The sequence below is a fragment of the Trematomus bernacchii genome, unplaced genomic scaffold (assembly GCF_902827165.1).
Source record: "Trematomus bernacchii unplaced genomic scaffold, fTreBer1.1, whole genome shotgun sequence".
NCBI classification, from domain to species: Eukaryota; Metazoa; Chordata; class Actinopteri; order Perciformes; family Nototheniidae; genus Trematomus; species Trematomus bernacchii.
The window spans coordinates 14303438-14329952 of NW_022987828.1; the positions used below are offsets into that span (position 1 = coordinate 14303438).

The 26515-nt window shown below is 41.6% G+C and overlaps 1 protein-coding gene across 1 annotated transcript in view; it reads left to right on the forward strand.

Annotated features, from left to right (window-relative positions):
• Nucleotides 1-2252: 2252 nt before the first annotated feature.
• Nucleotides 2253-26515, forward strand: part of sdccag8 (SHH signaling and ciliogenesis regulator sdccag8) — a 50271-nt gene continuing 26008 nt past the window's right edge. Inside the window, exons 1-13 of the mRNA XM_034152346.1 lie at nucleotides 2253-2452; nucleotides 3421-3588; nucleotides 4319-4404; nucleotides 4541-4654; nucleotides 4770-4895; nucleotides 5217-5291; nucleotides 5973-6037; nucleotides 6171-6371; nucleotides 7135-7273; nucleotides 7397-7549; nucleotides 8871-9005; nucleotides 9945-10061; nucleotides 10582-10724. Of these exons, the coding sequence (XP_034008237.1) occupies nucleotides 2386-2452; nucleotides 3421-3588; nucleotides 4319-4404; nucleotides 4541-4654; nucleotides 4770-4895; nucleotides 5217-5291; nucleotides 5973-6037; nucleotides 6171-6371; nucleotides 7135-7273; nucleotides 7397-7549; nucleotides 8871-9005; nucleotides 9945-10061; nucleotides 10582-10724 (1589 nt within the window). The 5' untranslated portion in view covers nucleotides 2253-2385. The remainder of the gene's footprint in view (nucleotides 2453-3420; nucleotides 3589-4318; nucleotides 4405-4540; nucleotides 4655-4769; nucleotides 4896-5216; nucleotides 5292-5972; nucleotides 6038-6170; nucleotides 6372-7134; nucleotides 7274-7396; nucleotides 7550-8870; nucleotides 9006-9944; nucleotides 10062-10581; nucleotides 10725-26515) is intronic.

Consider the following 26515-nt stretch of genomic DNA (forward strand, 5'->3'; position numbering starts at 1 on the left):
GGCCTACTGTGTATAAATGCTGAATGGGTGGGTTCAAATAACGATAAACATTTATTTGAATGAAATAACATTTCCACAATTTCATAACCAAACGGTCTATTTATGACTTGAAAGTAATTCTGACTAAACCCACAGTCATATAGTTGTTATCCTTGTTATCCTGTTATCAGCAGTCCATTCAATGTGGGCATGAGGGAGTGTTCAATGTTGACTCAGTGCCAACATGATAAGAGAAGTGAAAGTGACACATGGCAAAGCCCCGCACATAATGTACCAGGACACCCGGTGATCTGTAACCCTTCAGGACAACATTTGAGGTCTTCAAACTGTTTTCCTCCTACAGTAACTACTTATATTTAATTAAAAGCTCTCTGGTTACGCATATTTATTTGCATCACATTCTCTGCTGCAGCAACAAATAAACACATTAGATGTATAGACTCAGAGTTACCCAGTTGAAAAGGAAACAGTAAGAGACTTTTAAACAAGGGGACAGAGAGACCCCAAAATAAAAAGAAACACTTCACTGAGACACCATGATTCTTTAAGTTGTTTTAGTTTTTTTTTGTTATATTATATATTATTCTGAAATTGGTCTCGTGCCCTCATTGGTCATGTGCTAATGAGTACTTTGCTTTTGGCACTTTAATTCTTAAATGTAAGACTTAAAGGTAGGGTAGGTAATTCACTTCAGAAACACTTTTTGTTATATTCCATGGAATGCTCTTAACGTCCCGATAGCAATGAATAAATTAAATGCTTTGACAATAAATATATACAAATATTTCATCTGTAGAAGCCGTGGCGCTGTAAAAAGCAAGTCCAATTATCTGCCCCGGCCCGCGACACCTTCCGCCGCCGATTCGACATGTTGAATCGGGAGGCCGTCGGCCAAAGAAATCACTCTGATTGGCTGTTCAGCTTAGCGAATCAGTGCATGAGAAGCGAAACGGAAGTGAGGGACCCAAACAAACTATTAAGAAGGCAAATCTGAGATTTCATTTAACTCCAGCTCTCGACACAGGTTCGGGAAAGCCCCATGAGCTTCTCGCTGTAGAGTGAAAATGGAACGCACACGCTATTTGTTGTTTGTTTATATCACGCAGTCTGTTCTTCTTCTCTCGGTGTATCACGCAGTCTGTCTTCTGGTTGTTGCCTCTTTTGAACACGACTGGACACAGTTATATGGGGGTGCCAAACCAGGCAGCTGCACATGTTCTGCTGAACATGGGCTGTAGAGAAACCGTGCATACCTTCCCTATTGACACCAGGATTAACCTTGTCGAAAAATAAAGAACTTTAACAGTGTGAGAGAGGCACAGATACAATAACAATAATACATTTTATTTAAGGGCCCCTTTCAAAACATTCAATGTCACCTTACAATACACAAATAAATAAAATACGAGTGGCATTACAATACAAAAATGTGTTGCATAAAAAACCTCAGAGGAAAATGACATTCTATAAAGCAATTCAAGTGAGTAAAGCCAGTTTGAACTAATTATTGGTCAGGCTTGATTTGAAATAACACAGTGTCTGACTAGCCTATATCATCTATGTGATATCATTACTAGTCATTTTTTACGTATTTTGTATTTGTGGTTATCAAGTAAAAGACCCTTAAACAACAGAGAATGTTTTATAAAATAGTACTATACTGACAAAACAATCCAACATTCCTTAAATTGAGCCTCCTCGCAATTGTATGCACATTTATTCAGCCGTTTGCTGTTTAATCTGATGGGAAAGATATCGGTCAATAGAGAGAAAGTAAATAATTTATTTCGTTCTTCCGCTTAGAAAACTAGACGAAACGTCCAATAATTGAAATGACGTCAGGCGTCAGCCCTGCGCCCCCGCGAACACGGCTTCAATCCAAGGCAAGCCTTCAAGCTACGGCACAACACCTGTTTTCAAACCAGTGTTCTTGTTTATTACATTTCTTTGTTCACGCTTTTTTTCAGAACATTTATAAGTTATACTTTTAAAATGTGGTGGGGACAAAATTGGCCATTTCAAAAAGTGGTGGGGACATCAAATATGCTTGTAATTGAGTTAAATTACGTGCTGTAGTTTACTTCTTCCAACACATTGACTACAACTCCCAGCATACGGCTGACTTGACGGAAATGGGAGCCATTAACAGAAGGTTAGTTCGTTTTGTATTTGACTGCACCGCATCGGGGCGGTTCTAAAAGTGACATTGGAGAACACAAGAACATTCATCTCCGGTGTACGCAGGTGATGAAAACAAACGCCACATTGTTGAGAGTCTATGACCGTTACTACGTGCGCGATGTTATGGCTGGTGTTGTAGTTGTTGTACTTAGCCTAGCATGTTTAGTTAGTAAAACATCGTGATATAACTTCATTTATACATCAATGAAACCATTGGACTCAGATGAGGAGGAAGCGGAGCAGCTGGTTGCTCACCAAAAACAGCTTCGACGTAAGTTAAATGCTAAATTAAGTGTTAAATGTGCAAACAGCTAAAGAACGAAACGTTAAGCTCAATGATTAACTGGTTAAATGTCACACAGTAAGTATGTGACAGAAGACTGAGTGTATTAAACGATATCTTTATAAATTCATGAAATGTGTTGTTTACAAAATGAGTTATATTAGGCTACTTTTAGACTCTCCGGTGTGTCATTGAAACTATGGTAACAAGAGGACAGGGAGATTCACTGCCACCTGTAGCTGACTCCCTGTCACAATACTGTCAAACATCCTGATACGAATATTAGTTTAGCTTAGCTCAGTGCTGGAAAAAGTATTCAGATTCTATACTTGAGTACTCAATTTTAGGTAAAAGTACTGCATTAAGATTGGTACTTAAGAAAAAGTAGTTAAGTACAATTAGGAAAATGTACTTAAAGTATTAAGAGTAAAAGTACTAATTGACGAAAAAGCTCAAACAGTATTTGAATATATAAATATATTTCAAAGCAAAAGCACCAAACATTCGCATTTAGAAAACGTGAATTATTTTTAAAAGTACTACAACACATATGTTGACTTGATAGTAAAGCTTAGTGTAATTTTCTTTTCACTTTTATGCTTATATTGGTAGGAAATGCACAGTGTTATTATCTAGTACCACTACATTAACAATGCTATGACCTGTAGCAGCATGTGGCAGTTTACCTGTTTGTTAACCTTTATTCAATTCTGCACCAAGGTGATGTTTAGAGCTGTTTGTTCATTCGGCAATACGTAAATGAACTATGAGATTAATTTCAGTCAGTGTTATAAATATAGTTATTTATATACGTAACAGTTATTTTGCCAACGGTTCACATTTATATGGGTGGTGGGTATGACTTTTTTTTTCCACAGTCACCAACTAAACTGTCACTGGGCACAGAAATAATATACTGAATAAAACAGATTAGTATGTGTGTATAATGGTTTCAGAGCGGGCCAACCAGAGTCTGCAGCAGCTGAGCAGTGCACTGGAGCAGCAGAGCTCTGATGAAGAGGAGGAGGAGGAGGGTGAGGAGCCCAGAGGCAGGGAGGGGAGCCTCTTCACCATGACTGGAGAGGACAGGACTGCATGGAGCCAAAAGACACAGAGTGAAGCAGGTAACACTAATAACATGTGCCATACTTTTTTTATTATAATTGTTTTATCTTTAATGCTTGCTTCTAAGGTAACATTAAGCTGTCTGTGGCTCTTTTCTGCTGTAACAATGTAAATTTCCACTCTGTGGGACGAATGAAGGTATTCTGATTCTGATTATTATTACATTATTACATGTCACTTGTTAGACGCTTTTATCCAAAGTGACTTACATACTCAATACAGTGGACAATCCCCACAGGAGCAATTTGGGGTGAAGTGTCTTGCCCAGGGACACAACAACATGCTGACTGCAGTGGGGTTTGAACCTGTGACCCCCTGATCCCAACACCGAGGCTCTATCCACTGCGCCACACGCCTCCCCCTGATTACTTTCAAAATCATGTGCAATACTACTTTTTATTATTCTTTCCTTACTATTGCCAAATGTACTTTTCCAATTAAGTTCACTTTTATTATACTAGGCTCTGGTGTTAGTATTACTTATTCTACATTACATTTTTAATTGATATACTACGTATTTTTACTCATATTTATATTCTTTGTTGGTACTGTTTTTTAGTATTACTTTGTTATTGTTGAGCAATCTCTGGCACAGGAGATTATTCAAGTTGTATCTCATTTTATTTACGAGATACCATACTCCCTGGATTTTTCCCTGTTCATAATCTTCCACAATAAAATGCCTCTTGTGTGTTTAAATAATTATTTCTTTGTATTTTGTCGTTTTAGTAAATCAGTTGAAGAGCCTCCTACTGAAGCAGTGCAGAGAAATTCCCTCTTCTCTCTCCCCTTCAAAGAAAAAGTCTCCAGCCAAGGTAATGTGTTGGTTGCTAAACATTTAAATCCAGTAGATACTTAGGAAAGCAATTTGCAGACTTATTTGTCAAGCTGGGAAATATTTCCTATAGTTAACAGTTTGCTTTCCATTTACCCGTGATTTTACATTTTTAGAGAGTACAGCAGGGGGGAAGGTCCAACTCAGCTGATTTTCAAGATTTGGTCCCAATGATTCACAACCAACCAGAGTACATCCAACATCTGGAAGCTGAGGTCAAATTGTGCAAGGTATAAGAAAAAAAAAAAATCGCGTTTGCGTGTTTATATACATGTAGGCAGTCTTTTTAACTTTTGTTCCCATTTGGATACGATTCAATTCATTTCTATGTGTGTGTGACTTCAGGAGGAGCTGCAGGGGATGAAGCAGCGGATCAGAGTGGTGGTGGTGGAGAATGAGAAGCTGCAGTCAGACCTCAAATCAAGAGCTGCGGATGAATCACTAAAAGACTACACCATGAGAAACTCCATGGTAATAATAATGTGTCCTTGTGATAATGAGGAATGAAGAATATTTGTACATTCTCACTTTCTACAGTATAAAAGGGCATAAATACTTCATAATACGTCAAAAAGAATGAAATAATTGTGATGTTATTTATTTTTTACATGTTGTCAGTTAAATGCAGAAATGCAGCATGGTTGTAGATATCACAGTTATCTTTAGGAAAAGCTAGTTCAAACTCTGTTACATCCAGTATGCTTTTCAGAAAAAATTCACAAAATGAACTCAACACTTTACAGTAGAAGTGTTGACAACACTGCCTCATATCTGTGCTGATGTGTTCTTCAGGTCAATGAGAGTATGGCAGCCGACAGCCACAGCATGCTGCACAGAGCAGAACACTCCACATGGAAAAATGAAATGGTAGGGATTATGGATCAGCTTTCTCCTCTGTTACTGTTCAGCTCTCCTCATTTATATCTAACCCACATACTCCTCAAGTCATGACATGTTTGCATTATCAAAGTATTTTATGTTGTATAAGAAAATATGGGCTTATTCTCTGTGTACCATTTGTATTGTCCAAGCATCCATTGTTATGGACAAATGTGGTAAAATCATTAACACATCCCATCCCATCCTGTTTAATCATAATGATGTATTAAAGGTAGGGTAGGTAAGTTTGAGAAACCGGCTCGAGATCGCTAGAATTTGAAAATACACAACCGGAGAAAATCTGCCACTTCCGTATAGAGCCCCTCCTCCAACACACACGAACGCGCACATGACCAATGAGGGCACGAGATAAGTTTGTGCACAGATGGAAGGCTGACAGGCAGGTAGGCCATCCAGTTATTTTAGCCGGGGCGGCTAAAATGATTGGTCGTACTTTTTACAGTATTACGGCTTCCACAGATGACATTTTTTTATGGATTTTGTGTCAAAGCACTTACGATATTCATTGCTATCGGGATGTTAAGAGCATTCCATGGAATATAACAAAAAGTGTATCTCGAAGCCGGTTTCTCAAACTTACCTACCCCACCTTTAACTCTTAATGCATAGTGATTTCAAATGGCATACTGACATTTATTTTTTCATTAGGAGCAATTGAAAGTGATCTACCAGGCTCAGTTTGAAAGCTTAGAGGCTCAGGTCATCTCCCTCAGGTCAGTTTACTTTACCTTTGTCCAGTTACCATGGCTTTTCCTTTCTCTCTTTTCTATGTGTAGGAATTGTAGGAGTTATGTTATTTCCTGCTATCTGTTTTAGTTATATTTCATCTTCTGCTTTCTTCTTCAGGAAGGATCTGTCGGTCAGTCAGAAGGAGTGTGAGGAGGTGAAGGTTCGCCTGAGACACCGGGAGAAGCAGGCTGCAGACGCACTGCGGGCTGATGGAGCGCCCCGTGTGGCAGGACTGTGTCTGCAGTGTGCGCAGCATGAAGCTGTGTTGGCTGGGACTCACACAAATCTGCATGTGCAGGCCATCGACAGGGTCACAAAGTCAGTGTCCAATACATTCTGCTAATCATTCACAAGTTACTGTATAACATCTCTCAGGGTTCTTACGGTCATTAAAAACCTGGAAAAGTCATGGAAATTCAAAATGCTAATTCCAGGCCCTGAAAAAGTTATGGAAAACAATATTTTTCCCAAAGTTTTGGAAAAGTCATGGAAATGTAACTAAAGTTGCATAAAATATCATTTATATTTTATCTAATCGCCGAAATAGTAATACTATAATGATAATAAATACTGTATCGTATAGTAATGAAACGTAAAATGGCATTTAACTGACTATTTTGCTGGTGAGAGATTTTAGTTGCGTTAGCCTGTTGAAGCTAGTAAGCCTACTATTTCATTTGTTTTAGATAGGACCAACATGTTTCATATGCATACCTTATTTTCCTGTTCCATGTTAAAATAAACCATTTTCAGTGGTACCGCTGAGAAAGAGTTATTTTTTTTGGTCATGGAAAATTAGGTAAAGGTCATGGAGAAGTCATGGAAAAGTCATTGAAAATCATTGGTGAAAAAGTGTATGAACCCTGACTTTATTTGAGCAAGAATACGATTATGCATTAATATACTGCACCTTATTGACATGTTTCTATATGTGTCTGTAAGAGCCTTTATGATTACTGTTTTTATTAGTAGTTTAAAAAAGTTTAAAAAAGAAAAAACATATACAAGGGAAAAAGGTGCAAATAATTTCCTCCTTTTTACTAACGTTTCCCCCCCAATTTCTTGTCCGTCAATCTCTAAGGGAGCGCGATGAGTTGCTGGTGGCTCTGCGTGCCGTGCGGGCCAGTCAGCAGGAGGCGCAACAGAGAGAGTGGTCAGCCTGTCTTCAAGTCAAACAGGCTGTGGAGATGGCGGAAGAAGCACATCTGTACAAAGCGAGGGTCAGAGAAACATATGCACACATCTTTCCATCGGTCTTAGCTTACAGTCATTTAGATTTGACTTTCTACATTCCAATTGCGGCTGGTTTGGATAACCTCCTGTATTTGTTTGTGTGCATGCAGGTGGAGGTGCAGTGTGAGCAGCTGTCCAGGGAGCTGGCTCGACAGAGGGAACATGTAGAACGAGAAGCAAAGGTCCTGAAGGAGAGACTGGCTGAGGCCCGAGAGGAGGGCCGAGCGGAGGCCCGCAAACAGAAAGAGGAGCTGGCACACACAGTAATTCTCACTTTTTCACTTTTAATTCTCGAAAACTATTGTATATGTACTGTATGTCCAGCTGTGGTTGGTTTGAAATACTGAATATCACTTAAATATAAATGCACAAACATGAAATCAACTCTCGTTTATGTTTAACAATCACCAGAGGGACATATTTAAACTGTTTCAGAAAAGTATGATTCATATCACAAATAACAATAAATACAACATTTGTTGCCCTTTTTTGTATTGTGGCAGATCTTATTTAAAGGGGACCTATCATGCAAAATGCACTTTTTTATGTCTTTTATACATAAATATGTGTCCCCGGTGTGTCAGGGAACTCACGCAGCTTCAGAAAATCTCTCTTTTCCTCCGTACCCAAATCTCTAAAAACGGGGGAACAACGGAGCTGATCCAGATTTGCGTCCGATATCACGTAATATCGGAAATGTGGACCCACGGCACTATCAGAAAGTTGCTATCAGAAACAATGCCCGACTGTTTTGGACGTAAGTTGGTCGGTGTTTACATTAGCATCGCTAACACTCAGCGCTAACCTGTACTGGAGAGCATGTGTGTGAAGAAGCAGGAAACAAAAAGGAACTCACCTTGTGGTATAACCGGCAAGAGAGAAAGCCTTTGAGCTCCATACTGTTTCAGAGATAATCCTTGATAATCCATGATATGGCGTTTCATCACCGCAGTATTTAGTTTAGACAGTAGCTGCCGGGTCCCGCATGAGCTCAGACCCCTCCTTTTTTAATTTTTTTAAAGCTTTATACCCAATATCTGCACTTTTGAAACCGGAAGTGAAATAGAGGGATATGAGGCATGGCTAGAATGGGTGATCTGTTTGGTATTTTGAGCAAAACACTTCATAGACATGTTTTTTATATATTTTTATATATCTGAGACCTATGCTATTGCCTAAAAATAGCATGATAGGTGACCTTTAAGTTCTTAAAATTGCTGTAAAGAAAGCAAGAACTCTTACACACTTTATTTAAAAATAAAATGCCAATCAACTGTGTGTGTGTGTGTGTGTGTGTGTGTGTGTGTGTGTGTGTGTGTGTGTGTGTGTGTGTGTGTGTGTGTGTGTGTGTGTGTGTGTGTGTGTGTGTGTGTGTGTGTGTGTGTGTGTGTGTGTGTGTGTGTGTGTGTGTGTGTGTGTGTGTGTGTGTGTGTGTGTGTGTGTGTGTGTGTGTGTGTGTGTGTGTGTGTGTGTGTGTGTGTGTGTGTGTGTGTGTGTGTGTGTGTGTGTGTGTGTGTGTGTGTGTGTGTGTGTGTGTGTGTGTGTGTGTGTGTGTGTGTGTGTGTGTGTGTGTGTGTGTGTCAGGTATCCAGCCTCTCACAGCAGGTTGCCGAGTTGCAAGGACAGCTGGACAGAGCTCACAGAGACAACAGCTCTCTGACCAACCAGCTGGAGGATTCTCTCCGCAAACTCACCGCTCAGGAACAAGACAATACCAAGGTACACTGTCTGCAAGAATACGTCTGTGTGTTGTTACTTATCATTAGTGCTCATGGACTTTTGCTGTTAGACCAGCACCTACAAAGTTTGATGTACCTTTGAAGGAACAGAGGTAAAGAACATTCCTGATACGTGGATGTTTTCTGCACTTTCTACTTGTAATGCTTTCGTAATTCCACTGGATGGCAGCAAAGGTTTATCTATTTCAGTATTTATTCTCTGCTGGAAAGGTGAATTCAATATGAAAACATACATACGCTTAAAATAAGGTTAATGACAAAGCTTAATGTGAAGATTGATCGTTTTTTAACATGTTGTATTGTAAAAATACTTCCATGTATGCATGCTGGTTCCAAGTTGGCAGCGAGATTTTACTTTTACTGAAAGACTCAGGTTCAAGTATTGCATGCAGGCAAATACTCAACATGTTCAAGTGTCTTCGAGAAAGCATACCAACTGTAGTTCTTGTTAGGACAAATGAGAAAACAGATTTTAAGTGTTACATCTAAAATAATATTGATATTTATTGTCAATGAATAATAAATACAAATGACAGTAGTAAAGGTGGAGTTATTTAAATAGAGGTATATAGTAACAGTAAACATAAATAGACAAATAATAATAATAATACATTTTATTTGGGGGGCGCCTTTCATAGCAACCAAGGACACCTTACAGGGCATAGGGGCAAATGTATCTTTATTCCCTTGTATGTGCACTTACAGGAAGTTAGACAAGTGAAACTCGTAGCCATCACATTTATAACATACTCTATTAAGAGCTGTGAGCTTTTGCCTGAAAAAAGATTCTGATGATTCAAATGAAGGACCTTCTTACATAAGAATAGGGATATACGTATATAATAAAAAGAAAAGGAAAAGACAAATGATGAAAAAATTAGCACAAGTAATATTTCTAATCAGTCCGTATCGTCTGTAGGTGTGTGTGGATCTGCGATATCAGCTCAGCCAGGCCCAACTGAAGAAAGGGGAGGCAGAGAGAGAACTGCGAGAGCTCAACACCAAGACCAGCCGACACATGGAGAAAGCTGCACAGGTACGTCTGCATTCAACCCGCTTATCGGATATTAATTACTTCGATTTCTTCAGTAGCTTTAAGGTTCAGGTAAAAAATGGAAATCAGTTATTCTTTGAGGAAATTGAATTAAAGTTTAATTAGAAAAAGCACCCCCAAATATAAGAAAAAACACTTTATTTTCACATCCAACATTTCTTAAAATCCGGTTTTGAAGCATCGGTTATCCAGACTGTCGTTTGAAAAAAAAATAGAAATATATATATACAGTATACAGTGCAAGTCCTGGTTACGCTTTGTTTGTTACATAGAACTAGTCTCATAAAAAAATATGGATTTCCCTGATATTTCAAAACTTAGTTTGACCAATTGGAATCAAACTCTTTCGCATTTTTGATTATCAAAATGATTTATTTCTTAACCATTTAGGTTGGGCGTGTAATTAGCCTCAAATGTTTTGTTTGCAAAGAACATAAGGTGGTTGTTGTGAAAGATTTCCCCACCTCCTCTTCCTTCTCTTTTTTCCATCTCTGCGGGACAGGAAGTGGAAAGACTGAGCTCAGAGCTGGTTGGCTGTAGGCAGCACCTGGAGGCGGTCCAAAAGGACGGGAGCCAATGGCAGGCCGAAGCCCTGAGCCTAGCAGAACAGCTGGCAAACGCCCAGCGCCAACTGCACCTCACCAGGTAGTACCTAATCCTATTATACATGCCACCACACTCACACACACACACACATACATACACACACGCACACACACAGCACTCCCCTCTGCCCAGCTCCTGCCCAGCTCAGCCCTGTCCAGTCCAGTTCAGACCAGCACACCAACTGCAGCGCACCAGGTAACAGTTAATCCTATTATACAAACCACACACACACACACCAACACACATGCGCTCCTCTGTGCCATGGTCCCGGTACCAACTGGACCTCACCAGGTCACCTCTAATCCTGTTAAGCATGCCACAGCATAATGCAACACACACAAACACACACACACGCACAGCATGTATATACACACTGCCCACTCCGTGCCACCAGGCCAGTGCCCAGAAACAGCTCCAGCAGAGCCAAAATGGCGCCTAAACCTTTCTTCTGTCCCTTGCACACACACACACACACACACACACACACACACACACACACACACACACACACACACACACACACACACACACACACACACACACACACACACACTGCGGCTGATGGTCACTGGACAGCCTGGCCTCGGTGCCACCTGCCAGTGCCCTGCACCCCTTCTCACAACGGGTACTACCGGCTCTCCTCCCTCTGACCCTATCTTCTCTCTTTCTATTTCTGCATCTTTTTTTTCCACTGTTTCACTTCCTTTGATATTCTTTAATTATCCCAACGACTCATCATTTTTTCTATGTGCATCTCTTTTTTTACCCCCTTAGGTGTCTGTCTTTGCAATCATTTAAACTTCTATCATCTTTCCAATCATTATTTTACCCTCTCTTTTCCTGCATTCCTTCCTTCCCCTCTCCTTCCCTCCTGTCATCCGCTGGCTGCTGTTCCTTTCCACACCATACACTGCCAGGGCCATGCCAGCCCATGCCAGCCGCCCAGGGCACTCTCTCACCCCCGCTGCCCACAGCCGAGGTGTCTGAGATGGGCACAGATGTGGCGGTGGTGGCCTGTGGTGCTGGAGGCAGCGGGATGCAAGTTTGTGTAATCTTTGAGTGTGTATGTGCGGAGGGGGGGTATATTTGTGTTTATGTGTCTTTTAGCTCCCGGCTTGATCTGTGTTTAAGTGTGTTTGTCTGTCAGCTGGCCAGCGCTAACACACTGGCCGCATGGCAGTCTGCGTGTGTTTAAGGGATGAAGCAAGCGGTGTGTGTGATTGTGTGTGTGTTTTGCCGCCAGCTGTGGAGAATGACATGCATATTGATGTGGCAACATGATGACTTTGACCTGTACTAGAGGAGCCACTGGACTAAACCATTTTACTACCATGTGTGCGGGTGTATGTGCATGAGAGAGTTTATAGTTTTATCTGTCCGCAGATGCATACTAGATGTTTGACAGCTGTTGACTTGGCTGAGCATGTAGCCATTCAAATTCAATTTTGGTCATTAGCAGTGAAAGCCACTTCTGATTTAATATGGATACTTCTTTCCTCCAGCATGAGACGCAGGAGCACATCAGTATCACAAATCAGATTCAAACTTTTAAAAGCAGTGTTGGACAAAAGTAACAATATTTAAAACAACAAATCCCCACAGTTATAAATAAACTAACACATTTATAAAGTATGTACTACATACACTGTACAGGAAGACTGTATATAAAGACTTGCATGTCTGGTAGCCATTCACATAGTTACATTGAATATCATAAAAGGAATCTGCTGGCCTTCTTTTTCTTACAAACTCGGGTTGTATTATGAACACATGATGAAACTTTTGTATGCATTACCTACAGTAGTGTCAGAAACTGTACCATCAGTGCTGGTCAAGCAAGTGGTATGTTTTTATAAACTTAAACTACAAAACAACACATATTGAATATACACCTAGAACACCAGCTGGACACTTATTGGAAGGTAAGCATTTAAACTGGCACATGTTAGGGGTGTCCGACTTTTTCAGGCCTGATACTGATACCTATCAGCCAATACAAAGTAAACATATGATACCAGACTGGTACTGGTACACTGGCAGTGTTTAAGAAATAAGCTGTGTTACTCAATATGTGTGAAAGTAACTGAGATACTTTCTGATGTCTAAAGCATCATCAGGCTTTGCTTGAACATAGCTTTCTTAACAGTGTAAAACAAAATGTAAAAAGTAAATACATACATACAGATGAGCTCAATTGTTATTCTTATTAAAACAAGAAATCATAAACCAGCAAGCATGAAAATACCTCCCAACAGCTGACATGTTTGCACCTGTTTTAGTTTAGCGACGCGTTAATCGTTTAATATATTGGAAACATACACTTTTTTTCAAGGCGTTCATAATTTTGACGGTGTACGACCATCTGACAAGTAACTAATTGAATCTCACTGACACAAATGACTATTTCAGCTTCAGAGTTAGGGACCTAAAATGTTCATCGACATAACTACACTGTAGCGAATGACAATAGAAGCCTTGAATCTTGAATCTTGAGAGTTGCTACAGTCATCACCGTGTCACTTTGGATGTTGCGCTCATCATCGCCCTCAGCATTGGGAATACGAGGCAGGAACTCTTGAGCAAAAGTTCTGCTGAGGACACGCTGAGGATTTTAGTTTCTATTCCCACCACTCACAGTTAAGCTGTCCAGCAGGCTTGTTTTCCTAAACTTGGTGTTTTTTCTTTGAAGCCCATTAAGTCTTTACATCCATCCACTGATCCATCCGTGTCTGTTGATCAAAGTTTTCAAAGATGGGGTTGTAGAATATCTCTGATATAACTGCAGATGAAGGCATCTAACGAAACAGGGAAACTGGACATTTTTGGAGCAGCAATCAAACACAAACCCACACACATCCACACGTCACATACACACCTGCTGAGAGTCGGTCACAGCCTTTGTCCGTCCTTTTTAGTATTGGTCTTTTTTCCTTACTTTTCATGTTCTCTATTGCTTTTTTCTCATGCTGTTCCAAACTGGACAAAAAAACCTCAAGCGCTATCTGTCTGTGGGCCTTCTGGGGCTTTGCAGGACTACATGTAGTTCATTGTAATGCCTCTGTTTGCCCTCTCTCTTGTTGGTCACGAAGAAGAGCCATGCACAACTCTTTGTACTGTATCTGTAGCGGGCAGGTTTGTCTGACGTTGTTTGTGTGAGAGTAAGAGTGTGAGATTCACAGTTCCGAGGCTGGGAGGCATTTGTGTGACCATCCTTGGAAAGCAGCTCTTTGATTCTCTCTCTGCAACTTCCTCGCTCCCTTCTTTCATTCTGTCCTCCTCTCGTGGCCCGAATGATCACAGCCCGTCTTCAAACAGGGGACATGAAGCACAGACAGCCTCTGTTTGATTTCCGATAGCCCTACCTTTCCTTTCTGATAAACACAAGCACACATATTTGTTTACACAACATGTGCATGCCTGCAAATGTGCACACTGACGCGCACATCAGTCGAATCCACATGCCTGTACACACACACACACACACACACACACACACACACACACACACACACACACACACACACACACACACAGATGCATGCACGCATCCGGGGGTCCCACAGCGGCTGGTGCGCTGTGCTGCGCTCCAGGATTGGATCATCAGCCAGCTGTGAGTTGGACAGCCCAGGATCTGTCCTAATCCCTGCCACTCTGTTCACATCGCCACACAGACACACACACACATATATATACGCACACTTATACACATTCCAGCCCCAGCCCAGCAGAGGGCTTTACTAAGTTTGTTTTGTTTGTTTGCTCCTGTCTTTCTTGACTTTCTTTCTGCTCCTCTTTTCCTTGTCTCCATCCGGCTCTATTTCTCTTGTGTTGTGATCACATATCCCAAAGGCCTTAGTGAAAACTGCCCGGCATAACTTTGCTTCAACACATGCCAGGTATGCATATATGAATAGATGTGTGTGTTTGCATGTGTTAGTATATCCATGGTCAGTTGAGGCTTTTGTGGTTTGGACGAGTCGAGGCCACAAATCTTCCACCAGTTTGGTTATCCCTATGAAATCAAGCATCCATGTTCATGAGGGTGCTTGCCGAGAGCTGTGGATGGACGTGGAGCTGAAATGACTTCGGTGAAGAAGTTAACTTGCTGTCACTTTCTCACCTAAAACTTGTGACTATGGTTTCCAGGGCCAAAAAATGTCCAAACAGGACCGTCATAATATTTAATCTGCATCTGCGTGAAATTAGATCAAGAAAGAATCGGAGCTTTCAGCCAAAAATGTAAACCATTTTTAACTAATTAATTGAGATTTGATTTCACTTTCATTTTTCTTTTCTTTTTACAAAACTAACCAAAATACTGACAAGGAAGATATTAGAAAGACAATAAGGAGAATAAATATGGAACTTGTATTTAAATCATACCCTCTAAACTAAAAAGATGTCAAGTTTGAATTATAATACCAATTCTAAGCTTCTTTACAGATATTAAAGCTAGGGTAGGTAAGAATGGAGAAACCAGCTCGAGTGCGCTAGAAATTGAAAGTACACAACCGGAAGAAATCTGCCCCTTCCTTCAGACTTCCTTACAGAGCCCCTCCTCCAACACACACGAACGCACACATGACCAATGAGGGCACGAGATAAGTTTGTGCACGAGATGGAAGGCTGACAGGCAGGTAGGCCATCCAGTTATTTTAGCCGGGCCGGCTAAAATGACTGGTCGTGCTTTTTACAGCGCCACGGCTTCCACAGATGACATTTTTTTTTAATGTATTTATTGTCAAAGCATTTAATATATTCATTGCTATCGGGATGTTAAGAGCATTCCATGGAATATAACAAAAAGTGTTTCTGAAGTGAATTACCTACCCCACCTTTAAATGAATGAAATGAAACCATGAAGTGCATCTTTGAATGGAAAAACAACACTGAATGCTTTTGACTCTTTTCATTATGAGTGTTATTTGCAAGGAGGATAACTGAGGAGGTCAATCAATCAATCAATCAATCAATGTTTATTTATATAGCCCAATATCACAAATGTTACATTTGTCTCAGTGGACTTCACAGTTTGTACAGAATATCAGTATGACAATACGACACCCTCTGTCCTTAGACCCTCACATCGTACAAGGAATGTACGAGGAGGTCTCTTCTTTTTATTCGCTAAACTTTTTTGGGTCAGAGTTTTGATTATCTAAAGCAGGGGTGTCAAACTCAAGGCCCGGGGGCCAAATCCAGCCCGTGACTTCACTTCCTGTGGCCCCACAAGAGCTTGCAAAGAATATAATATGTTTATTATATGGTTACATGCCGATTTACAGAAGCACGTTGCCCATAAACTACATGTCCCACAATGCATCTCAAATTTGACTTTGACTCTTTTTTCAAAATATAATTTTTTTTCAAAATGTCACTTCTTTTTTTAGATTTTGACATTTTTTTCCAGAATGTGCTTTTCTTTTTAAATCATTTTGTGACATGCGCACTGAAGAGACTTGCAATTTTTTGCCATAGACTTCTGATTTCAGACGTAGTTAATTATGAAGTTATTACCCTATCCTAATAATCCAATGCAGAGGCAATAATGTAATATAATACATTATTTTATATATATTAAATATTTATAAATGTATTTTTATATAGTCTTAAAGTTACAACCGGCCCTTTGAGTGCAACCATAATGCTGATGAGGCCCGCGATGAAGTTGAGTTTGACACCCAGCTAGTGTCATATGCTGTCCAGGTTGTACATCGCTTTTTTTAAAGCATATTTCTGATTTCTGATAATGGCCTGAATAGATTAAGTTGATTTGACTTGACTGGAGGTAGAACATTTGGACACTGATGGAGGATTCTGGAGAGTGAGGGATAACTGAGATAGTCTTAAAGCCTGGCAGTAGCAAGATGAGGGGAGTTTGGAAAGGAATATGAGGAGCATGGACACCTACCTCTTTGAAATGAAAGAAGCCAATTGATGCAGTATAGGCATGAGATCAAGATGCCTCCCTGTGGAAGTACTCCAGCTGGGCACCAGGGCATATCTAGAACATGTTTGAGGGATTATATATCCCGCTGTATTGTCATTTGTAGAATTGAAACTCACCAAGTTAATAAAGAAGAGGTTATGTGCCAATACAGAGCAAAATGTAGCCAATAATAGACATTCAGCAATCTTAATAAAGTAGTCTGTGAAAAGGATAAGTTACAAGTAGATGGAGCTAGAAAAGAAGACAGCGTTTTTCTGTGTTTTAGGCTGCATTCTCCTCTCTGTGACCCTGAAATCAGAAGATGGATGCTGAGAGGCAGAGAAATAAAAAGCTCCAGACCAACCGCTGTGACTTTATATCCAAAGTTCCCCAAACTCTATTAAACATGTCACGCTGCTGCTGCTCTCTCTCCACCTAAACCTAGTTCTGTCTCTATTTTTTTCCTCCCCTCTGTTGTACATCGTGATAGCAAGGTCTGGAAAGGCGGTGAACAGAACAGTGTGTGTGTGTGTGTGTGTGTGTGTGTGAGGGCGGAGAAGTGTAAATGAGGAAGGTGAGGCAGCAGATGCCGCGTCCCGCCAGAGGCTCGCTTTGAGCAGCGAGTGAAATCTGGGCGCGACAAAACTGCTGCAAACCAACTCGGCGGGAGGCCCTTGTCCAATCACGGCCCGGAATAAAAGGGCCAGGGCGCCACGCGGGCTGCAGTCGCTCAGAGAGGTGGGGGCCATAATGAACCTTCAAGCACTGCCAGCGAACACACACACGCACACACACACACGCACGCACACGCACAGCATCATTCTTTCTACCTGGCATTAACAGTGCTTAACCGCTGTCACTACACACACAACCTCTACAACTGTGTGTGTGTGTGTGTGTGTGTGTGTGTGTGTGTGTGTGTGTGTGTGTGTCTGACACATGCATGAGTGTTGACTCGTTTGCCAGGCTGCGTTCAGTTTTGTGCGAATGTTAAGTGTTGTTACCTTTGGGCTACACCTGTGTCTGTGAAGTTTGATGTGTGTGTCTGTGTGACAGCAGCGGGGCAGAGCCAGGTATGAGGCTTGCTGTGTATTTTTGTGTGATTGTGTGTGTGTGTGTGTGTGTGTGTGTGTGTGTGCTTGGCTGGTCGGCAGCCATGTTGTTGGGTAGCAGATGGCACCATGGTTGGCAGGGGAGGGGCTGCTTAGCACAACTAATCAGACAGTTACGGATAGGGCAGCTGGGAGGGCCGTTGGCCAGCAGTGTATGTGTGTGTGTGCGTGTGCATGTGTGTGTGTGTGTGTGTGTATGTGTGTGTGTACCACAGAGTGCCATGATGTTGACAGTGGTGGGCCCGTTGGCTCGGTGACGAGACCTTGCCGCGTTCTTCTCTCCTCGCTGTCGGAGTGCCCTCTCTGCCATCCTGCCTTCTCACCTCTCTGCACTCTCGCTGTCTCTCTCTCTCAATCTGTTGAGACCCACTTGGTCTTTTATCTTTCAGTTCCTTTGACTCTCTATCTCCTTTTGTCTTTCTGTCACAATGACTTAGTGTCTTTCTCTGCTGCATCTTCCTTTCTCTAGTCTGATTGTAAATCCATCTGTGTTTACTCACTTGATGTGACAGTGATTAACGAATAACGTGTTTTTTTAACGTGTCAAGCTTGGCACTAATACAAATGGAAATACAAAATGTTTTGAAACAGTTCAGGGAAATAAGCAGTATACGGTACCTTTTTAAAATGATTGCCTCTTAAGCAGTAACATATAGTTGATCCTAACTATCACTTCAAAACAATATTCACATTGACATGCGTATATGTTTGCTTAAAAGACAAAGTAAAACAAATAAAAGCCATCTAGAGCTTCTCAAGTTACCTAAAGCATGTCATTGTGTGCAACATCAATACTTTTGACTAATGGCCGATGATACAGTATCCATACAAAGACCAAACTAAAGAACTCAAGAAGATGGGCTCAGTCTTCAGGGGTTTTTGAAAAATGCAACCCTTATTGACGCCTCCTGACAACTGTATGAGTAATGTGGTCTAGGATCTTTTTCTGTACAGATGTTCGGCCGATATTATTTTGTGATGTGCTGGTTTACAGATCCAGTCTTACACATTTCCATCTTCACTTCTCCTTCCATCCATCATCCCTTTTCAAGGTTCAAGGTTCTTTATTGTCAAACTAACATAGCTACAGAGTAATTATGTAGTTGAAAATCTTATGTCACAGGCTTCTCCAACAATGCAACATAATAACATAATAACAATAAGAGCAAGAGCAATACAAAAAGAAAAATAGTTATAAAATAAAGTGATGATGTGGAATAGTGCAGTACGAGTCTATATACAAGTTATTGGAATGATATATATATATTAGGTATTAGATACATATTACTGAGTAGCAGATGAATGTTTTTTTGTTTCTTACAGTGGATAAACTATACAATTTCCCCCTGTTAGCTAGCCATGCTTACACTTACCCTGTAATTGTGCTAGAAATATCACAGTGGTCAAACTTTAGATGCTATAAATTCAGCAGTGGAAAATCCCACGCGATATTAGCAGAATTATTAACCAGAGCTGTAATCCGTCCATCCTGCGGGGCTGGGAATGGATCGAAGAGACAGATCGCTGACTGGGAGACCTCAGGCAAGATGGAGGCAAATCTGTCGGCTACAACTGTTGTCACCCCAGCCAAGTGTGCCCTGGGACACTGGCCTACATACAGACACTACTGCTGGAGGACAGGGAACAGAGGGGAGAGCACCAGCCCTCCGCCATGCATCCACCATCCACTCTTCACCTCTTCTTTCCCTCCCTCTTGTGGAGTACATTTACGTAAAGCCACCACTTCAAGGATCTTATGCATCCTTAGTAATCTGTGTGTGTGTGCGTGTGTGTGTGTCAGTCATCTGGTCAACCTTGTGCCTTCACACACTCCTGCTGTGAGGGTGGCACCATCAGTGACTCTACACTGTGCCCACTGCCCAGTAGGCACAGCTTTCATCCAACATGACAGAAGCGCTCTCTGCTCTTTCTTCCCCCTCATCTCTCTCTGTTACCTCTGTCACTCTCTCTTACCTGACTGATCTATGCTTTTATCTTTGCATCCTATTCATTTTGTACCCTTCATATAGCTGCTCTTTGTTCTTCTTTTTAGTTTTTACTCTTGCATCAATCCATCCCTTTCTTTCTGCTATCATTTGAGGCCACAGCAGTGCCTCGCAGGTAGCAGGGCAAAGCCCCCGTCAGCAGATTGTATCAGAGTATGAACACAAAGACAGCAAAAGATTGGGTAGGGGGAGATCAGAGGAGTACTCAGATCTTGTACTTAAGTAAAAGTAGAACTACCAGAGTGTATGAATACTCTGTTACAAGTAAAAGTCCTGCAATCACAATGTTACTCAAGTAAAATAACAAATGTATTAGCATACGCATATACTTACAGTACTCATTATGCAGATAGGCCCATTTCAGAATAATAAATATTATATGTTTTGATTATAATTATTGATGCATTAAAGTATCATCAAAGCTGGTAAAGGTGGAGCTGGTTTTAATTAAAGTGTATGCTGCAGGGTAGCTTGTGAATGTTGTTACTCCAGGTGTAACCAAGGTCTTATTTAAGTGTTGATTATATTTCACATCAATAATCCAAAGCTGCGAAGTGACTTAAGGTATAAATAAATGTAGTGGAGTAAAAGTACACAGTTTACCTCTGAATTGTAGTTGGAAGTACAAAGTAGCCAGACATGGACATACTCAAGTAAAGTACAAGTCCCTCAAATTGTACTTAAGTACAGTACTTGAGTAAATATACTTTACACCACTGGGGGAGACAGGTTTGACATAGCATCTTATTGGAGATACTCCGGGAGATACAGAAGGAACAGACTGGAGTGTAGAGAATGACGCAGACTAAGGGTTGCATGTTGACGGGAGAAGACAGCAGGATGCCCCCCCCGCAAACTCCTCCGTCGGCACTGTATGTGAGACATTGTCTTTAGTTCAAATCCAAAATGCTACATTTGAAACCAATCAAAGCTACTCTATTGACCAACGTTTTATTAGGAGTATGACATCTGAATGAAAATGAATAATTGATGACAAAGATGATGACAGGTTTGCATTGATATTATGAGAAAGAATGTTTATTTTGTTTACTGTATAATGATTATCATAAGAAGTCCTAACATGAAACAAAATTAACATAGATTTAAAATATATTAAAAAACTACCTTTTTCAAAAAGACAAACATACTTCAAAAGGTCTGTCGCTGCCTTCTTCTTACAGCTTTTGTATATATTAATGCACGTGATGAAAATGCCAAAAATACCACAGCTATATTTATGCATAATAACATGCAGGCTCCTTGTTCAAACAAAGGTCTGTGTGAACCCGGTTTAAAGTCACATTGACACGACCCTGAGCTGTTTAATCTGCCGGTAAGGAGATATAAACTGAGACACGATTAAGAAGGGAGACTATGACACTGAGGCTGGAAATGGAAAGAAGGGCGGAAAGATAAAGGTGGATGAAAGAGAAGAGGACATATGGGAGTTCTGGAGGAGAAGGAGTTTAGGAAGTTTTACATTTAGAGAGAATTTGTGGCTGGCACAGAGGAGGCAAAGGGGAGCAGAGGAGAGAAGCAGTGAGGCTGGCGATGGTGTTTGTACCGGATGGGCACCAGCCCCCCTACAGTTCCTTCTCCAGCCTCAGTGCCCCCCACTGAGTTTAAAAAAGCCTCTCTTTGTTTTCCACCTCAATGGCCGCCTCTCCCTCACTAGGCATCTGATCTAATGGCCCAGGAGCGAGGAGAGAGAGTTTAGGAAATGAGGAAAAGAGGTGAGGAAGTTAGAAGATAACAGAAGAGTTCACTTAAGAGGAATTGGGTTGGTAATGAGAGGGAGAGAGATGGCACATGTTACTTCCTGCCAGTTGCCCTCAAGCTTATGACAGGGTGGGAGGGGTGAGGGGCGTTTGAAGAACATCAGCTATATCTCAGGTGTGAAGTGAATTTCAACACTGCATGTGGCAAAAAAGTTTTAGTTTGCACACCTTTCTCTCTCGCTGTTTTCTCATCTGAAATGCTGTCATCTCTCTTTTTTTTCGTCTTGATAGATTAGCATCGCAAATGAAAATGTAAAAATAAAATAAACAAATACTAACACAAGACGGAACGCACAACACCTAGAAGGAAAACACTAGGGTCTTTCTTAATATCCCATTTATTTCCCTAGCCAAGAATCTCAATATGAATTTACATTCCCAAAAGCAATGTAAATATGTCCCCTATTAGAATGACCCTAAATGGAAATGCAACTGTCTATTTCATGTAAGGTGACAGGAGTAATATGCAGCCTGTGAATAATTGTATACTGGGTTTCCCTCAGTCTGTTACATATAAATGTGGTTCTGATTAAGTTTATAGATGCTTGCCAATCATCTTCTATATTCAGTTCCCAAATCATTCTCCCATTTTCGGATTTATGCAATTTGTATATGTCAGCAGCTGTTTGGTTATTTTTTTAATTTTCAAATTATACATTTTTGTTTTACATTTACAATATGACATTTATATATAACTCTTCACTTTATCAAATGTCTAATGACAAGTAAATCCGGTATCCTGATTAATAATAACTCATTTGAGCCTATCATTTACCTTCTGAGCTGAAATTGATTTGACCTACCGCCCTGCCACATATGCCACATATGCTTCCCGCGACTATTTCTGTAGGGCACAGATTTGACACTCATGTTGAGTCCTGGGTTTCTGGATTGGGTCAGTATGGGAGCATATTGTACGTATGCTGTGTGTTTATTTTAAAAAATCACAGATGCCTGCGCTGCCAGTCCGCTCCTGTGTTAAGACCATCAGTCATCTGTGCCAATTAAGTCTTTTAAACTTCTCTCGTTTTGTGAGCAGATAGATGATGACAGAGGGCAATCAGCTGCTAATTACCACAATCTAGAGCTGGGTTTTTTCTCTGAGGGAATGTGTGCTGCAACGCCAAATATTTGTTTCTGTTTGGGTTGTGTATTTGTAGCTGTACATGCATGTCTTTATTCATAGGCACGAGAGAGTGAAACATTTAAGATGTGCATATTTCAAGTTATTGTCCTTACTTGTGCATGTTTGCCTGAGGATGAGGGGAACATATCATTTTTTCTGTCAATTTAACAGTTTCAATTTTTGTCCATCAGTCATCTGTGCCAATTGAGTCTTTTAAACTTCCCTCACTGTGTCTTGTGAGCAGATAGATGATGACAGAGGCCAATCAGCTGCTAATTACTAGGATCTAGAGCTGGGCTTTTCTCTGAGGGAATGTGTGCTCTAATGGTTGTTTCTGTTGATGTATCTCTCCGTGTCTACATGCATGTCTCATTGAGAAACATTTAGGATGTGCATGTTTCTAGAGAGTTATTCTCCCTACGTGTACATGTGTGCTGGGGGATGAGTTTCTGTTCATTTAACAGTTGCAGTTTTTAGTTTTCCATGAGGATTGGCTTGCTGCTGACCTTGGTGGCAGTGGGGGGGGGCTTTAGCGCTCCTTGAAGAAGAAAAGAGGCTTGGGCCACCCGCTGTAAACAAAGTTGACTTGCCGACAGATGGATTGAATGACAGAGAGGCTAACTGAGCCAGGAAACGGGCCTGGCAGCACCGCACTGATAGAGAGGGAGGGAGGGAGGGAGAGAGAGAGGGAGATAAAGGGGGGGGGGGGGAGAGAGAGGGGAGAAGAGAGAAGAGGTGGCCAACAGGAGAGGAGGTGTGAACAGGTGCAGGGCCGCTGAAGGAAGAACCAGCAGATGGAGAGAGACACAGCCAGTTTAGTTACAGGAAAAAATAGGGTGGGAGGGAAAATAGGAGGAAGGAGGGAGAGATGGAAACGGCAGAAAAAAAGAATCGGAGGAGAGATGAGCGCAGACGGATATATGGACAGATAGATAGAGTGGACACGGGGTAAAGCTGCGGCTAGGCTACATCCAGCTGTGTGTGATTTCATAAGAAAAGCTGCGAGATAATATTCTGATTGCCGGCATTGTCTGCAGCGGCTATAATGCAATTTAACGCTAATTAATGCAACTTGTGCAAATTGCCCAACATATGCAAGTTAGCATCCTGCAGTTTCTATGTGCTTGGGACCCATACTTTACATTCCTGACCTAAAACGTTGGGGTACTCAACATTTCCGGGTTCACAATAGGCCTCTATGAGTTGGCAACTACACTGTAAGGGGAGGAGTGTCAGAAGAAAAATGTGGGAGCAGATTGACTTACATCACCTCAAGGTTTAATAATAATGTGCTAAAACACATCAAGGTGCGTGCGAGAGAAGATCGCGTGAAACAATTCAGATGTTTATTGTACGCCGCGTCAATGATACGCAGCAAATGTTCAATATGTCACTTTGTTTTCTCGGCGGTGCACTCCTCCTTTGTTGGCAGTGCGGGTCAGACGGGCCTGTGTCTCACCGTCTCTCAGTCACAAACACAAGCCCACTCACACATTAGCAGAAATCATCTTTGTACTTCTGCGTATTAAACGGTGGAATATGAATGCGCGCTGATTGATGCAGTCTATCATGAGTAGCTTGTGGATCCACTGGAATCTCTCCACAAAAATGAATCGGCACGAGTGTCAACATTTTGAGCAGTTCGGCAACAACAGTTGTAATTTCATAGTAAAGCATCAGTGCATTTCAGTAAATCAACAGCAAGTCTCGAGACTACAGGTACATCACTCTAAAAATAGTCTTTAAATGCAACTTTCTTTTAAAGATATTCCTCAAATACAAGATGATTAATTTTTGTGTATACTATTACTTAGATATAAGAGTTACAAGCAGTCTAAGATTCGACAGGTAATGCACAATGTCTATTTATGAAAATGACATTTTAAAACAGCTCATTTGGAATTTGAGTTAATATTCAATGTACGGAAAATTGCCATGATTATAGTCATTAGTACAGATGGTCCTCTGTGACAGAAATAGTATTATTAAATCTGGTCTTCCACTTAATTCTCAATCTCCTCCTCAACAGCTCTTTGTTGCGAACTACGCTTCTGTGTTTACGTGTCCCTGCTATAGGCTGAGTTCACACTATGTTCACCTGTATGTTAATTTCACACCTGTTATTTTGCAACACTGAAACGTCTCTGGGCATAAATATGAATATGCATTAGTTTAAGGTATTCTTTTCTTTAGTTTTGCATTAGTTTTAATGTACAAATAGATCCTCTGTATACAGTATTTGCTTCTATATATTGCGTCCAAAACCTCAAGTTTAGACAGCTTAATGAATCAAGTCATATTATTTATGTGTGAGTTAATAAACTGTATGTATTAAGTTTGTGTGTATGTGTATCGGGTGATGCTGTGTGTATTGCAATAGTCTCTTTAACTTTAGTCCACACAGCGGTCAGTGGTGTCTGGCGTTGGCGGGTGTCTCCAATTCCTCCAAGTCCACCGTCTGACTCCAATTTGTGCTCGTTCTCTGATAAACCGCGGCATTTGGTGGTTCTGGCGTGGGATGCCGGCTGCACCATGGGGTGCTGCAAACTCCGTGCTTGGTCAGGCCCTGGCACCCCACATCTAATGGGCAACAGCTTGAATAGTGCCCACTTAGGCAGGCCGTGCAGACTGGGCCCCCTCTTCTTCCTCACCGCTCCAGCCATCTCACCAGCCAGCCGCCGCCTCTGCCACCTCCCACTTACCCAGCAGCCACTGTACCTGGCCGCAGCCCCAGAGCTATTCCAGCCTACCTTAGGCCGCTGGCCCATGCGGCTCTCGCCATACTTATCAAGCTGTCCTACGGAGCATCAGGCCAGGCAAATACAAACAGGCCCAGCTATCCGCTAACTGAACATTCAGTCTATTGCCTCCTAGGCCCAAACAACAGTTCTTGCCACAGGCAGCAACCCAGAGCCCATTCCCCAATTAGCTGGAAGGCAGATTATTGTCCAGGGAGAATTATCCAGCTCCAGCCCCACACATTCAGCCTCTGCTCTCCCCGTCGCCCTCAACGCCTGCTCCAGGGCTTGGCTCTCCACTGTCATCTCTCCTTCGCTTTCTCCATTTAATGCTTTAATTTGACAGTGTTCACCAGCAGCCATTTTGTGAAAGCGCTTTGCAAGTATACGCCTTGATTTTGTTTGGGAATAGAAAATGGCGCAGGGGAAATAACTTCATAAACTAGCCGGACTTTCCACTTTAATTTGGCTCTGGATGAAGCTTTTAGGCCCTTGTCACAGAAATGTAAACTCCTCAATCCTAACTTATTGAACCAAAACTTAGAATCATAAAATGCTCCTCAAGGTTCTCCCACTCCCATCTAGAAATACAGTCCCCGAGAGTCTGTTGTTCAACTCTGTTTTGTACAACTTTACTAAGATGTACTTGTTAAATGTTGGTTCAGTTTATCAGCAAAAACCAAACAGATGCCAAATGTGTTTTTTTTGCTTTTCTATCCTCTTCTGTTTTTCATCGCTCTCCTCTTCCTCACCACCTCTCTATTGCTGACTGCTGGAACTTTCTGGCGGTCTGTCTGATGCTAATTGGTGGGTAAACAGGTCTGGTGTGAGTACCCCCCCACACCCACCACCCCCAATCGCACACACACACAGGCATACGCAAATACACACGGCCCCCTGGAACCTCTTGCAGGACCAAATGGCTGGCAACGCCTGCCCGCCATCTCCCGCTGAGCCCTGGTGTGCGCTTTGGTGGCTCAGGCTGCTGTTCAAGCCCAGCGGGGGTTCATTCACTCTCACACACACGCACACACTCATACGAGTACAGACACACACACTCTCCTTGTGTCCCCTGCACACCCGCCACCCGCTTTCACACCCCAGACAGCAGGACAGCAGGAGAACACACACACACACGAAG